This window comes from Daphnia magna, linkage group LG6 (genome assembly GCF_020631705.1).
Source record: "Daphnia magna isolate NIES linkage group LG6, ASM2063170v1.1, whole genome shotgun sequence".
Lineage (NCBI taxonomy): Eukaryota > Metazoa > Arthropoda > Branchiopoda > Diplostraca > Daphniidae > Daphnia > Daphnia magna.
Genome location: NC_059187.1, coordinates 10,191,492 through 10,206,783, shown reverse-complemented (window position 1 = coordinate 10,206,783; position 15,292 = coordinate 10,191,492). Strand labels below are relative to the sequence as shown.

The 15,292-nt window shown below is 41.2% G+C and overlaps 2 protein-coding genes and 1 long non-coding RNA gene across 4 annotated transcripts; 2 read left to right on the top strand and 1 right to left on the bottom strand.

Moving 5' to 3' along the window:
* The first annotated feature begins 97 nt into the window (after nt 1-97).
* Nucleotides 98-2,691, top strand: LOC116924322 (Golgi phosphoprotein 3 homolog sauron). 2 transcript variants are annotated; one of them, XM_032930845.2, is made up of 5 exons: nt 98-429; nt 631-848; nt 916-1,162; nt 1,226-1,401; nt 1,468-2,691. In XM_032930845.2, the coding sequence occupies exons 2-5, from the start codon at nt 645-647 to the stop codon at nt 1,714-1,716; spliced, it is 876 nt and encodes a 291-aa protein (XP_032786736.2). In that variant the 5' UTR covers nt 98-429; nt 631-644; the 3' UTR covers nt 1,717-2,691. The 2 variants fall into 2 exon arrangements, with proteins under 2 accessions (XP_032786736.2, XP_045030739.1); XM_045174804.1 differs by having other exon boundaries at nt 614-848.
* On the bottom strand, nt 2,229-3,025 carry LOC123473676. Its single transcript, XR_006647728.1, has 2 exons — nt 2,886-3,025; nt 2,229-2,824 (listed from the first exon to the last, which is right to left on the bottom strand). It is a non-coding gene; the product is annotated as an uncharacterized LOC123473676 (long non-coding RNA).
* LOC116924321 (CDK-activating kinase assembly factor MAT1) lies at nt 2,947-4,325 on the top strand. Its single transcript, XM_032930844.2, has 2 exons — nt 2,947-3,219; nt 3,287-4,325. Exons 1-2 carry the CDS (start codon nt 3,093-3,095, stop codon nt 4,192-4,194), a joined length of 1,035 nt encoding a protein of 344 aa, XP_032786735.1. The 5' UTR covers nt 2,947-3,092; the 3' UTR covers nt 4,195-4,325.
* Nucleotides 4,326-15,292: the final 10,967 nt, after the last annotated feature.

Genomic DNA, 15,292 nt, shown 5'->3' with positions numbered 1-15,292 from the left:
ATACTTCCACAATCATGATGAATGAACTGCAGACCGTGGGATAATAGCTTTTTCCCCAAAACTGATGGTTCTCGTGTCATTTGAAAGACGCCACGAGTACACACAACCCTTGGGCTTCGTGTTGCCTAGGCGACCAGCCAAAAATCGACGTTTTTTCTTTACTGACTTGAGTTTTTCACAGCATACCTCCATAGAGTAATACGTGTACAAAAAGCCTCCTTTTATATCGTAGTGAAGGTAGAAGAGTGCTTTCGAATGTCAACAAACTCTATAAGCGAAACGAATTCAGCAATTATAGTGTCGTTTTCATAGTTTTGTTTCATTTTTCCTGAGTTTTTGGGTTTGTTTTACGTGGTCCGCCACTGATGAGACATCGAGCATACTGCCACAAAGATTGCATAGATATTCCTTCAACTCTTTAGTACACAGGTTAGATTCTGTCTGCACAATACAGAACATTTTATTACTTTCTTAAGCTTTGAACTTTTTTATTTTGCTTATTTCTGATTTCTGACTTACACTTTTCCATACTTATCTTGATGTGTCAGATTACCCTGGGCTAACATGGCTCTTTTGTCACTTAAGCTTTCCACTCTTTCATTTATCCCAAAACATTTATTCTTTTTACAGGTTCTGGCTCCAAAATGAATCGTGAAGGGGTAGTTCAAAGAAGGACAGCTCGTGTTGGGACAGGAGGGGGAGGACCTGTTGAAATATCATCAGGCACATCCGAAGTTGAAGATAGACGTACAAATAATGAGTTAGATGATATGGATGATTTGGATTCTAAGGAAACAAGATTAACACTAATGGAAGAAGTGTTATTATTGGGACTTAAAGATAAAGAGGTTATTATTATATTTTTACATTTCCTAAAATGGATATTCTCTAAACTTTATTTCAATTGGTTTGCAGGGCTACACATCGTTCTGGAATGACTGCATATCTAGTGGACTTCGTGGATGCATATTAATAGAGCTTGGTCTACGAGGCCGAGTGGAGCTGGAAAAAGGAGGAATGAGGAAGCGGTCCCTGTTGGGGAGAAAAATTCTCCTCAAGAATGACTCACCTACAGGAGATGTTCTCCTAGATGAAGCCCTAAAGCATGTAAAGGAAACTGATCCTCCCGAGACTGTCCAGAATTGGATAGAGTATTTAAGTGGTGAGTTTGACTCTTACCCTTCTGCTATGAGAAAATGTAATTAGTTTAATTATATCACTGCAGGTGAAACATGGAATCCCTTAAAACTGAGATATCAACTGAAAAATGTTCGTGAACGCCTGGCGAAAAATTTGGTGGAAAAGGGGGTGTTGACAACAGAAAAGCAGAATTTTCTTCTCTTTGATATGACCACCCACCCGCTGACAGATAACATTATGAAAACACGGCTCGTCAAAAAGGTAAAGCATCACTTTATATTTGAATATTAACCCTCCTAAATCTGCCTATGTAATCAATATATGAAGGTGCAAGAAGCAGTTTTATCAAAGTGGGTAAATGATGCTCATCGAATGGACAAACGTATGCTATCCCTCATATTCCTGGCTCATGCATCTGATGTGTTGGAGAATGCCTTTGCCCCCTTAAACGACGACGATTACGAACTGGCTATGAAACGGGTTCGTGAATTACTCTACCTTGACCTGGACAATGAAAGCGCAAAACCTGGAACCAATGAGTTAATGTGGGCTGTCTTTGCTTCCTTTACCAAATAACGTTATTATTATTACAAATATTGTATTGCCACCCATTCTTATTCTACCCCTCCCAAATCGTTTACTATTGCCGCAGTTTCTAATTTTTGGTCCACATTTAACGTTTTTTTTTCCTTTTTTACGTTGGCTCTCGTTTAGAACGAGTGCACAATATCAAACTTCTCTTCTTCTTCTTTTTTTTTCAACACAATACTGCTGGCTATCTAATGACCCACATTTATACGGCGAACAGGCTAGATTTTGTTTTCAATTCATTCCTGCGCCTTCAGCCTCAAATTCAGTTATTAATAACCCGTCTTTCCCATTAGCCCTTTTCAATCCATTGTGTTCCTTTTATTATTATTATTATTCTTTTTTTTTTTTACAGATATTTAGGATATTTCTTGGTTGTGTACTATTTTTTTCCTTTTCGGGTGTGCGTTGGGAAGCCTCGATTTTTCTAAATCATTTCCAAAATTACCGATCACGCTCACAGTGCACGATTTCCTTCTTTAATTAAGATTTTTTTTTTCTTCAAAAGGTGAAAGGGAAAATATCCATTTAACGAAACCGTTGTTATACATACTGGAACTCCCACAGTTAATTTAAGGGGAGTAAAGTGAGGAAGAGGTAAGAGGAAACAGATTTTGTGTTACAACTATAGAATATCCCGTTTGGATATGTATTGTAAATATACCTTCCATCGGGAGCGCAGTGCGCCATCTTCAATAATTCTATATGAATATGAAATAAAACGAAAAGAAAAAAAAAAAAAAAGAAGCGCAAGAAGCAACAGTGAATTGCGAATTGCCTCCCATCAAAAATTATTATATAGCTAACCACCTCCTTTATTCAGCCATGGTTATATTAGGTACTATTTCTGGGGAGCAAGTGTAACCGTATTAGCCGATGGTTTTAATTTCATTATGTGCGTGTTCACACTTTTGGCAGTTTGAATAAAAAAATCTGGAATTCGAATAAACATGTGGAATCTTTTATTGCCTTGTTGATTTTCCTTTGTTGTTTGCTTTGTTCTTAAGGAAAGTTGCAGTGCTGCCATATGATGGATCTCGTCACGTGGTCAAAAGTAATTTTCAGAAATACGTTGATGTTGATTCTGTTTAATAATCTGAATATTTTAAATGGGGTTTCAGTCATGCAATATGAACTAGTGAACTATTAATTGCTACTTTTTTTCAATAATATAAATGTTGTTATTTTTGAAGTGATGACGTCGCAACAGTGTGCGTCGTCTGCTGTCGTTGACTTCGTGGGAATGTGGTTGAAAAAAGTGCACGAAAATATCAACATGTTCAATTGATGATTCTTTGTATCAGAGAGCGCCAATGATTTGAGCAATCAACCAAGCCTTTTTTTTTTCTTGATAGACATTGACAATGGATGATTATCAAACGTGCCCAAAATGCAAGACAACCAAATACCGGAATCCCGCCATGGTCCTGATGGTGAATGCCTGTGGCCATGCACTCTGCGAGTCTTGCGTGGAACTTCTCTTCGCCAAAGGTACGCTTACTTTTCGTTCTTTAAATTTTCTGTGGGTGGGTCGTTTGAGTATCAAGCTTTCTCTCAGGCTCTGGAGCTTGCCCGGAATGCAAGTGTCCACTCAGAAGGAACAATTTTAGAGTTCAGCTCTTTGAGGATCCCGCTGTTGATAAAGAGGTTGATATCCGAAAGAGGATTCTTAAAGAGTTCAACAAACGACAGGAAGATTTCCCCACATTACGAGAGTACAATGATTATCTCGAAGAGGTAGAGACAATCATCTTCAATTTGGTTTTTGATATAGACCCAACGAATACCAATAAGATGATTGACAACTACAAGAAAGAAAACAAGGACATAACTCAAAAGAATCGAAACAGGCAAAGCCAAGAAGAGATGGAGTTGGAAGAGCTTTTGGAAGCCGAAAAGGCCCAACAATCTGAAAAGGCAAATTTATACGTCAATGCCGAACTTGAAGAAAAGAAACAAAAGCACAAGGCTCGAGAAAAACTCATCGACGAGCTGATGTTCTCTGATGCAGATGCAAAGTCCATCGTAGCCTCCCACGTTCAAGCTACGGCTGCCTTAGCCAAAGAGCAACCCAAAGCAGCTGCCCAGCCTAGTTCTGGGGTTGTCAAGTCGAGCAAATTCTCATCCGGAATACAGATTGGCCTTCGTGGGCAACACACGAATTCGTTCCTTCCCATTCCTAAACAAGAAGATTTGCCACTCTATCGTTACACGGCTCCCGTTTTCGACTACGACGGACCCCCACCTCCGCCTATCGAGAAGCTTGGCAAATTGAATTATTTCGCCAATATCCGAGCTGCCAACATCGCTGAAAGAGCCGGTGGCTACACAGAAGCAATGTCTTGCTGTCGGGCCCTGCAAGAGGCATTGGGGGGATTGTTTTATAGCCCGCAATTGACGCACAAGACAGCCGTACTAGCTACCAATTCTTCGACTCAAGATACCGACGACATGGAGACAACATAAAGAAGAAGAATTTGCCCCTTTCACCACTTCCAACATGTCTCTCGGCCTCCCCTTCAAGGACATACATACCCTGTCTTTTTGTAATTTATCCATCATAGGCCAGAATTGAAAATACAACTGATATGAAGAGATCGAGAATCAGACGAAATGACGAGAAACTGCCCGTCTTCTTCTTGCCAACAAACCCGTTTTCAATGATGCAAGGATTAAAAACCTTTTCTTTATAGCGTGGCGTGGCAAAAGGCTGAAGAAGAAGAGTCTTTGTTTTGTTGGGTTTTTTTCTTCTAGCCTTTTCCGTTGAAAGGCGGTATTTTCATATTTGCTCAACACTACCAACGAAGGACAACAACACGCGTTTGATTTCTACTTAAAATCGTCCTTGGTTTTCCTTTTTCCTGGATCTCTCGGAGTCTATTTGATGTGCGCGTGGGGGTGGATTTAGTTTTCAATCAATTGTCAAATCATTCCAAGTGGATTAAGGCGTTGGATGGGGGAATAGCATCCATTTTTGATCCATCATTCAACGATGCATGGAAGCACAGCCCAGCCCTATGAACATTTACTTTCTGAAATTCTCCTTTTTGCTTTTGAGATTCGTTTGAAATCCGAGTTGATCCTCATTCCCCTTGGAGCCTAGACGCCCAAGAAGGAATCTATCAACGTGGGAAGAAAAAGAAAAGAATCCCCTCTCCGAGCCAAGTGAAGAAGTAAATGGGGGGAAAAAAAAGAAGGCTTTGCTTCTTTGCTTTCTTTCTCTATTGTTGAAAGCCCTTACTTATTGTGTAGGGTAGAGCAGCCTTGATGGACTTTGGCAGGGAGCGGCTTTTGTGCCCGTCTCCTGCTAGTATGCATACCTTGTGTTGTTGGTGCGTCGAGAAGGGGCGAGACTTTTATAGATGGGCCATTCCCTGTGTCGCATTTTCAAACTAGGGCTAGGTAAAATCATGGCCACTGTGGAACACTAGCAAGCCACGAACTTGGAAGCTATTGGAATTCTTCGTTCGCTATTTGTCCCCCCTAAGTTTTCGTTGCTTTCGTACAGACATGACAAGGGAAAAAAAAATAACAAACAATTGAAATGCTCCTCATTGGGCCACTGGAGAGAGAAATCCGCCACTGGGACGATGCTCCCGTCGGATCGGATAACTCCAACGTCTCTCATTCCCAAAAACCTATTATCAACATCTTTGCTTGCTACCTCTGTCCCCTTCTACAGGTTATCGACGACAATAGATAGAGAAAAGATGTGTCTTTAGTAATTCGAAACTTGCTTTCTTTTTCCTTTTCTTTTTCTTTTTCTTTTTTCTTTTGGAGATGAGATGGGATCGTCTTTCACGCGGAGCACCCGTCCCCCTAATCGAATTGTTTTATATTTTTCGTTTTTTCTTTTCTTTCCCATATCTAGCGTGATGTTTGGTTATCGGTTTACTCGCTCGTCCAACTTTCCAAACGATCAATTCTTTTTCGAAACAAAAATATTTGGCGTTAAAAACCTTTTTTGTTTCTCCTATTTTGTTGCTGTGTGTTTAAGAGGTTTATTTATTTTTTTCTTTTTTCTTTTCTTATCCATTCATCCTCCTGGTGGTTCGTTGGCGATAGCCATCCAAAGAGTAACACACAGTTCACCTTATCAACAACGTTAAAGGGGGGGACTTTGAACGCCAGAATTTATGAGACCTGTTTAAATAGTCCCGGCGAAAACTCTCTCTCTCTCTCTCTCGTGTGTCACTCGTTCGTCGTCGAACGTCTTTGTGTGTGTAAAAATGTTTGCACATGTTTTTGTTTTATTTCTTTTCTCTTTTTAGTTTTATTTATTTTGCCCTCTCATGGTTTTTTAATGGGAAATATTTTGTTTTATTGTCATTATTTATTTTTTTTAAAAGCCATATACCATAAAAATCGTCGACAGGGCCGTCCCTGCTTGTCGTCGTTATTGTGCGCTCGCTAATTGGTCCAGTCACCATTTGAACTTAAAAAACATTTCCGTTTTAGCGACAATCGAAAATAATTGCAGCGGCCCAGTTTCTGCTTCTTTTCTTTTGGGTTTATTTTGTTGTTGCCCTTTCTTCGGCATTCACTTGATTTATTAATGCTGGCCTTGTGTTTTCCCGTTGGCCGCAGCGTGATGTAGCGCCCTCTCTGAAGTGTGCGTTTTGTGTTGTTTTTGCCGCGTGAGATCGTTGACCGTCCGTTTGCCGCTAAAGGGGAAAAGATCAACCTAACGGACTCGACTCTGCTCTGCACGTGTGTCTTTCGTTTTCTTCTCGATGGCCAATCGTTAGTCCCTTGTATGGCATTTGATTATACCGCCTCAATATCAACGACCAAGACGAGGAGCAAAGTGTATCTTCTATCTCCTTTCTTTGCTTCCTTCTTGCTTCACAGCTGTCGCTATAAATACTTGGAAAACAATCGTAGACTTTGTTTTTTTGTTTTTTGTTTTGTTTTAAATCCTGGAGCCAAAGTGACTTGTTGCTTGCACGCGATACCATTCGATTGGCTGCAGACGCACAAACCGAAAATGAATCCGATTCACTTGACCATATCTAGATAGGGTTTTTTTTTAGCAAGCGTTCACCCTCATTTGGTTGAGCAAATGCTTCCTTTTTGTGTACGTGTGTGTGTTTCCAAATGGAAACGATGCAAGTAAGGAACCGGTTGTTTGTATAAAAGTCTCGTAGGAAAATAGCCGGACAGATTGGTATCGCTATTTTGCATTGTGTCACTTAATCGTGATCTGTTGATGACATTAATCAATGACCGCTCTGTCCAATCTCTGATTAATAGCCTATTGTTTGCGCTTTTGTTTTGTTGTTGTTTTGTTTTGCGCATTTGCTCCGTTGTTGCGATAATGCGATCGGTTTCCAATCACACGCTTCTCGCCTTCACTGTTTTGACGTTTGTGAATTGGGGGGGAGGGCTGCGAAGGGCTATAGCGTTTAGGGGGAGACAGATGTAGCTGACAGGATGTTGTTGTTGTTGTTGTTCACCATCAAAAATCGTTTTTCTTTTCTTTTTGATTTTTTACGACTTCCAAGAACTCTCGGTTCCCCTTTGATTCTTTTCTCTTTTTTGCTGCTTCATTCTCGCCTTTTTGTGAGGACGTATACCATAGAGTATGTAGGGGGGGAGGGATGCTTTTGAAATCGATCGAAAGCCGAAAGCAAAAAGAAGAAAAAAAAGCTCCTCTTCTCCGAAAGCAATTAAGGTCGTGTGTGTGTGTGTGGTACGTCGTCTGTCTGCCACTCAGAAACGGGGTTTTCTCGACAACAAGTTCAAGTCTCAATTTTTACGAAAAATGAGTTTAACGAGATTTCTAGTCGGATCTCGTGTGCGTTTGCTCTCGATGTTTTGTGGGCTGTATCTGAGATCCTAGCCTCAAAAGTTCCAGAAACGTACCGGGGCAGTTGGCATTTTATGACCTCGCCCCATACATCCAATCTCGCAGCTAGTCGTTGTCATATAAACATAAAATGGCCATTTGTTTTTCTTGAGAACACGAATTTCCACAAAAAATGTGGTGGAATCCAGTTCAATACAGATACAAATAACGCCTTAAGAAAAGACACACACACACACAAAGAAAACGAATCTGTTTTTTTGTTTTTTTTTCTTTTTCCCACGAAGAATTTCGCCTCAAATGTAAATCGGCTTTGGCATTCTCCGAAAACAAAAGGAAAACAAGGATCTATTTAACGGTGAATCTCACGTTTGTCAAACACGTTAGGTTAGTCGTTTGGGGTTTATTTTTGTGTGTGTGTGTGTGCGTGTAAATCTGTCTGATAAAACTCTGCGCCCATCTTGTTTGGTTTTCGTGCAACACTTTTGTTTGGAGCACCGTGACAAAAAAAAAGGGGGCGGCAACTGGAATGTCTTGTCGATGACGCTGGCAAAACAAAAGAAAAAAAAAAGAGTCGATTTTCTTCAATCGCTCGTTTGTTAACGGCTCTGTTATTACGTCGGCGTGTACAGCGATGTGCGACTTTCCCTCCGGTTTCGTTGCAAGACAATCAATCAATTTGTTTTCTCTTTTTGCCATCGACATCGCCCCTCTTTGATTATTATTATTCCGATGCGTTCGCGTGTCATGTGTATCGTCACAAAACATCGATGTAATGCGCTCGCTCGGCCAAACTTCCGCCAACAAATTTTATGGATATAGAAAACGCTTGTTGGTGCCATTTGCGTATTCGACTCCTTCGCTCGGTTAGTGCCTTAAACTATTCAGTTACATCTAAATGGGGGGGGGGCATTCAGAGTGACTTGACCGGTTGATGACGATCGATACAGCACGACTTGTACATTGCGTGCATGCAAACGAATGCTCTATGCTAATAGCTAAGCGTCGATGCGCCATTGCCGCAACAGTTGCTATAAATATCGGATATTCATCCCCTCCCTTTTTCCCTGTTGACTTTCAGTAAGGATTCGTTGTTTTTCAGCAATAATAATAATAATAAAAAATGCATAAAAAGAGAAATGAAATAAAAAATGTGATTGGGGTGGGAGGTAGTGTACACTACGGTGCATTCGTCTTTTGTTTAAATTCTCCGCTGTATATGGTGGTGAGGTATAGCGTGGCTTTATTGAAACATTTCAGCCGAAACGGCCAGACATTGATTTATTCCTCATTTCAAGTCGCTGCCGCGGCACGTCGCCGAAACGATTGGATGGGGGGGGGGATGTTTTTATGAGCCCACTGGGCCAACGTGACTCAAGTTCTATGTTTCTGTTTTGTTGTTGAGTAGCAGTAGTAGTAGTAGTAGTAGTAGTAGTGCAGGCTACTATTTTTGAAGGTACACAACAAGTACTGGTAGTCATTTTCCCTTTTTTTATTTTTATTTTTATCTGATGACCTTCTTTTTCTTCTTCTTCTCTCCTATTGAAGTTAGGGTTCAAGTGCGCGGTGTCCTCCCCCCAATCGCACGGCCTACTTCCACGTTTATTTTTATTACATTTACAATCTGAAATAAGAAATGCATGCGGAGAATTGGACGCTCGAGAAAGAGTAGAGGGATAGAAAGAGAGCCGTATATCTGATTGTTTTATTCTTCCGGCCACTTGTTGGCAGTGCATTGAGCAAAACAAAAATATATGATTCCTTTCTTTGTGTGTGTGTGTGTGTGTTCAACACAATTTTTAATGCAACAGCCTGTGTACCGTTGTTTCTATTTGGATGTTGAAACAATCCATTTGAAATGGCCGCTTCTTTTGTTCGCGTTTGACTTGTGTCGTTCAACAGGTGGATAAGCTATCGTCTTTTTTAATTTTTCCATTTCTCTTCAAAATTATCCAAGAAACAAATGCGACGAAAATGATTCGATAATTTGCGTTTTTTTTTCTTAAACATTTTTTGAAAATTTGGGTGGAGTCGCATCCAAGTTTTGAATTGGGATAAATTCAAATTGAGGACTGGTCAAACCATTTTTTGCTGTTCATTTCACTGATTTATATTTTTCCCGCATTTCTTTCTGGGTCGGGTTGCACCCCTTTTGATTTTTCTTCTTACTTTACCCGTTTTAAGGGCGCCACCGCCGTGAAGAAATGATTGCTGCCTCGGTTTCGTGGCTTTCGTTCGTTCAATGCACAAAAAAAATCATTGGTGCAGCCTTCCAGTTTTTTGTTTCTGGTCGGCAAGAAGAGGAGAAAAAGAAGAAGAAAAACTGTAGACATAGGCCAACTTCACTATAGGCGGTGAAATGTTTTGGTGCCGTTTTTTTTTGCTTTTTGCTTTTTGCTTTTTGCTTTTTGTTTGTCGTTGCAAGCGAAAAGCAAAGATTTCACTTCCCGTTTCGAAGATTTGTCATTTAAAAGAAGCGAAATGATGAAAGGAAGAAGACGGAGAGAGTTGAGAGCGGCGGCGTGAAAGTTGCAGTCATCTTCTTTGGTGGATGGTAGCCTAATGGACCGTTCAGCATCTGCTGCCGTCCTCCTCTTTCATTTGAATAAAGAATTGAATTCAAAGATGGCGTCCTCATCATCTAACGCCATTACATAAGCGTCTCTTTCTTCTACTCCATTTGGCATGCGACCATCTGCCTCTCGGCTGTTTCTTTTTTTAAAAATCAGAATAATTTCAGTCGATTCCAGTCTGACTCGTTTTTTTGTTGTTGTTTTGTTTTGTTGATCAACCCCAGTCGGTTTCATCCCGTACGGGTTAGTTGTTGTTGTTGTTGTACAACCGTTTTTTGTACTCCTTTTCTTCTTGCCCGTCGTGCTGGCGCCCATTGTCTGCACTAGTTCAAAGATCTCCTTTTCTTCTACTTCTTCTTCTTCTTCTTCTTCTTCTTCTTCTTCTTCTTCTTCTTCTTCTTTTGCGTTGCAACTCTCATCATTTGCATCCGTAGAGCTCAATTCTATTCATGTGGCGCATGCTCTGCCATCAAGAATCATCTCTTTAATCCAAAGTTCATGCACGGGTTTGCCTCTTTCTCTTGTCCAGCAGTCTCACGGTCGTCAGCTGCAATTGTGATGTGTCGTTGATTTCTGGGGATTGGGTCCATTTCTGTTTGGTGTTGATCTTTGAATAATCAGCCGTGGCTTAATGAGCAAAGTTGTCCCTTCGGCCTGTCCAATTTCCAATTTCAATTTCCAATTTCACGTGTTTGATGGCCGTTTTCTTTAACGTTGTCCCGACTTTTCGCCGTTCACATCCGATATGGAAACAGTCACTTTCATTCAAATCTGCCCACGTCATCATTGTCCTCGTCAAAGACGCAGGAAAAAAAAAAAGAAAAAAAAACGGACTTAAACATCCGGGTTTTGGCAATTGATTATTTTAATTATCACGCACTTTTGATGCGATCATTTGACGTTGCTATAGTAATCGAGGAGTAATCGTGAGGGCCGAAGACTCGCAGTAAAAGCTTAAACGATGCGGGGCTATCAGTAGGTGGTGTGATGATCATCTTTAATGTAACGAAGGTGGCCAATTTTCTAGCGCATCGCCTTAGACGGGCTCAACTACAGTCAGTCAATGCGCACAATATACAGGCACTAGCAAACGGCTAGTAGATCCATAATAGGGGAGGATCTCTCTCTTTTCCTCCTTTTTATTTTTTTATTTGTTGCTCGTTATCGGCGTGATGACGTCATTGATGGATTTGCCTCATCTGGGGGAAGGACGTGATGTTGGCTGCTGCCACAACTACCGCACCAGCCATCCGTTTTTGTTTTTGTTTTCGTCTTCCGTGATTCCTGCTCTAACGCCCCACAAGCGACAGCGCAGCAAGGCCGTTCGTGAGTCAGCGCACGATCCGATTTTGGTCCCGCCACTCTGTTGAGGGCCACGTATGGCGCCAAAAGCGAACCCACTAACTAAAATGTAATTGAAAACCACTAGTATCATTTTTTTTGGTTTTTTTCCTCATCATTTCGTGTCGTTCTGGCTGCGCATTTTGAATAGGAACTGGCTGTTGTCATTTTTCGACCGTTTTCTTTTTTTTTTTTTTCCAATTCACTGCTTGTAAAAATAAATTCGCATCGACAGCGGTGTGACCTCCTCCTATGGTAGGGCATTTTTCTTGTTGGACTTGGAACCCAAATTGGAAAAAGAAGGGGCAGTTTTTCTTTCTCTTTATTTTTAATTCTTGAACAGATGAAAATAACAAAAGAAGGAAGAAAAGAAAAAAGAGAGCGGCTGATCCGTCCCGATATACAAGAAAAGTACACTGTCCGTCAAGCCGCCGAAAATGGCCCTCGGCTCCGGGTTGTCGACCACGCCGTCCGTTGGCTTTTCTTCCTACACAATTTGCATTCGAGTTTTTTGTTTTTTGTTTTGTTTCTTCTTCTTATTTTTCGCCATTTAATTCGAATAGCTCACAACAATCTTTGGCATGATGTGCAGTCGACTGTTGTGTTGTGTGTTTAACCATTGGAATGTAGAAATTTAGTTTGTTTTTTTTTCTTGCCATTTAGTTGTGCCTTTTGGAAAATTCTTGGTTGAATATCGTTCGAGAAGCAAAATGGTTGATGGCGTGGCTACGTCTCGAGTTTTGGCTTGATCCGTCGTTTGTATTCCATTGAACTCCGTCTCTCCCCCCCTTCCCCCCAGCCCCCAAAGGTCCTACATACCTTTTCCAGAGAGTTAGGTAGGTAGATGGGTAGGTGTACATAGCAAATGATCCGCCCCTCTTTTTTCTTTTTCCTTTTTCCTTTTTCAAACGCGTCAAGAGGTAGAGAGAGGTAGAGAGAGAGAGAGAGAGAGAGAGAAACGAAAGAAGTAAAGGCAGCCTCCTCTTCCGTCTCTTAAAGCATTTCAGGTCGAGTCGCACAAGCGTCAAGATGTGCTGCAAAGTTCCGTTGGCAAACCCGACTGTGTGTCGCCCTTTTCCTTTGCTTTTCATTCCTTCTCCTCACTTGGTCGTTTTTGCTTTTGAATTTGATTTTTAGTAGAACGATTAGTTTCGCCCGTCAGTGTGCAGAAAGGTAACTGGATTGACCCTTGAAAAAGAAAATCTAGGAAATCAGAAGAGGATTATCAATTCAGTTTCCATCGCATCCGAGTCGTGACCGCGTTTTTCGGTGAACCACTTTTTTCTTTTCTAGTTTTTTTTTCTTTTTTTTTTCTTCTCTTTTCATTTTTGGTCGAGTCTTGTCGAGTTTGTCAGCTAAAATGTTCACGTTTTCTCGTCAGACTGGATCGAAGAAATAGGAAAGTGTTGCCCAATTGGTAAAAAGCTGTCGATGTGGCAAGTTTGACCAGGTGGGTCTTGACATTGGGGGGCCATCGGTTAGTTGTCGCGATAGGACGTACTTTTTATTAACCCCCCTCTCTTTAAACAAATTTGTATTTACTATTTCTGTTTGTCACCCCACACGCAAATGGCCGCCCGTCTCTTCACTGATGTGCGTGTCACCGTGGCGATTCGAACGCACGGTTGGTAGCGCGTGTTCTTCGTGTGCCGTGTGTCCGTGTCCGTGTGTGTGTGTGTTTGTGCGTGCACGATATCGCAGCCAAGAAAGAATTAAAAAAAAAAAAAAGACGAAACAATTGCATGTGTCGTCATGGCGCTGCTTTTTTCTTTGGTTATCTAGCTGTATGAGTGTTAGAAGACGTCATAAAGCTAGGTTACCAAAGTTAAGAACTGCCCCTCTTCGTCGGCGTTCTCATCCAACTCTATCGCCATTGCTTTTCTTTTCCAACATTTGCTTTAAGACTTGAGACTTGGATTCGCTCCATCTAGATAGAATATACGATTCTCGGAACAAAGTAGGGCAGGGTCTGCTTTCATTATATTTCCACCGTCTCTAGATTGACGTTGTGTTCCCTTCTCGTTTGTTCGTTTCATACCTGTTTTTATGTTGTTTTTCTTTTTTGAAATGTGAGTGGGCCATTTTTCTACTGGTCAGCTGGAACGTTTGAATTTGCTTTGATTTGTGACTTTGACTCGAAACCATTGTCAGCTCATTTGGAATGAATGTCGTCGTGTCCGGTTTGCTGTGTGGACGAGCGGATGCGATCTGTCCCTGTACGTTTTTGCTTGTTTTTACCGTTGCAGTCTCTTTTCGTTTTCCAGATGAATTGCCAAGGTGAGTCGAGCCGAGTTCCCTCTCACGTCACGTCACGTCACGTTGTATAGCATTTTTCTGCGAATTTGCTGGGCGGTTACGTGTGCATTAAATTGGCACTCTCTGAACTGGACTGTTGAAACTGAACCACTGGCCTAAACGTCAGCCAAAGAGAAAAGGAAAAGGACAACTAGATGCAATTTGACCTCGCACATTTAGCCTTCATTGTCGCGTCTGTCTTTTTTCTTTTCTTTTTCCTCTGCAAAAGACGGTGAGCAACCCTTTTTAAATATCATTTTTTGTGTGACTTTGTTCTTTGAAATTCTTATTTGAGTCATTGCCGATTAGCCAAGTTTTTCATCGGAAGGGAAATGTTGCCCACGCAAAGGCGGCCACGTCACGGCACTTTCTACATTTCATTTTGCCTTAACATAACCCGTGAGTTCTTAGCAATGTCTATTAAATAAGAGGGGCGGTCCTTGACCGATCCGTAAGGCGACGAATCGCCGGCTTCTTTTTTTTGGTTTTTAAATAGAAAAGAAAAAAAAACACGTCGTGACTCGGAGAGTGTGCGTTTAACGTCTTGTCGAGAATTTTTTGTTTAGTTTTGTCGAATCTGATGAAATGGTGCAGCAGATTGCGTCTCAACCGGATATTTTCAGGTTGGCATTTCATCATCCGACGTCATTATTGGCCAATTCACATGTCGACATTGACGACAAAGGACATTTTTCAATTTCTTTTTTTTTTTCTTTTTGGAGAGAGAAAATGTTGGAAGAGATTTGACGCTGTTCTCTTTCATCTTTTTCTTTTGTATGTGTGTTTTCCCTTCTCTGTTGAACGAGGGGGAACTTGCGCTACCGGACTTTCGATTGGCTGCAAGATAGCGATAGAATTTTTTCAAAAATCTGGCCTGTCTGTAGACAGGAGGGCACAGTTTCCAGACAGGTCTACCTTTTCCACCCTGCCAAAGGAGGAAAAGTTATTGTATTTCTTTTCTCCCTTGAAACATTCCCAGAAGAAGAAGAAGAACCTTCAGGTCACATTTGAACGCTCCCTCCTTATTTCTACCTGACTTCACCTGGCTCCGTCTTAGTTCTTTTCTATTTTTACATCCTCGTCTTGTGTCTGTCCTGTGGTCCACCACCAACGACATCCTTGGCTGTTTCCACCTTCTTTATTTTATTTTTGACCCCTCCATCAAATGAAAGGGCCATTTGTCTTGTACCTTTTGTGGCTTTCCGTTTTTTCTTCTGTGAAGACAATTTCATAAAAAAAAAAAGAATCTGGGTCGTTCAACTTTGACCTTTTTAAAAAGCCGAAAATCATTTTGTTTCTAGCTCAATCAACTAGCGAGAACGGCTTTGGCTTTTGTCAGATGATGGCCATTTAACACGATGATGTCACCGACATGCCGAAATGGCAAACGGGTCGTCTGCCGTGTCGAGACTTTCTAAGATGTATTGTCTTGTTTGTTTTTTTCCCCGAAAGCGGCAAACGAGCTGAGAAAACACAAAGTTTTGTCTTGTCATTGGATAGTTTAACCTGGATACCGTATGTCTGCGACGTGCAGCTATCTCTTTGTTTC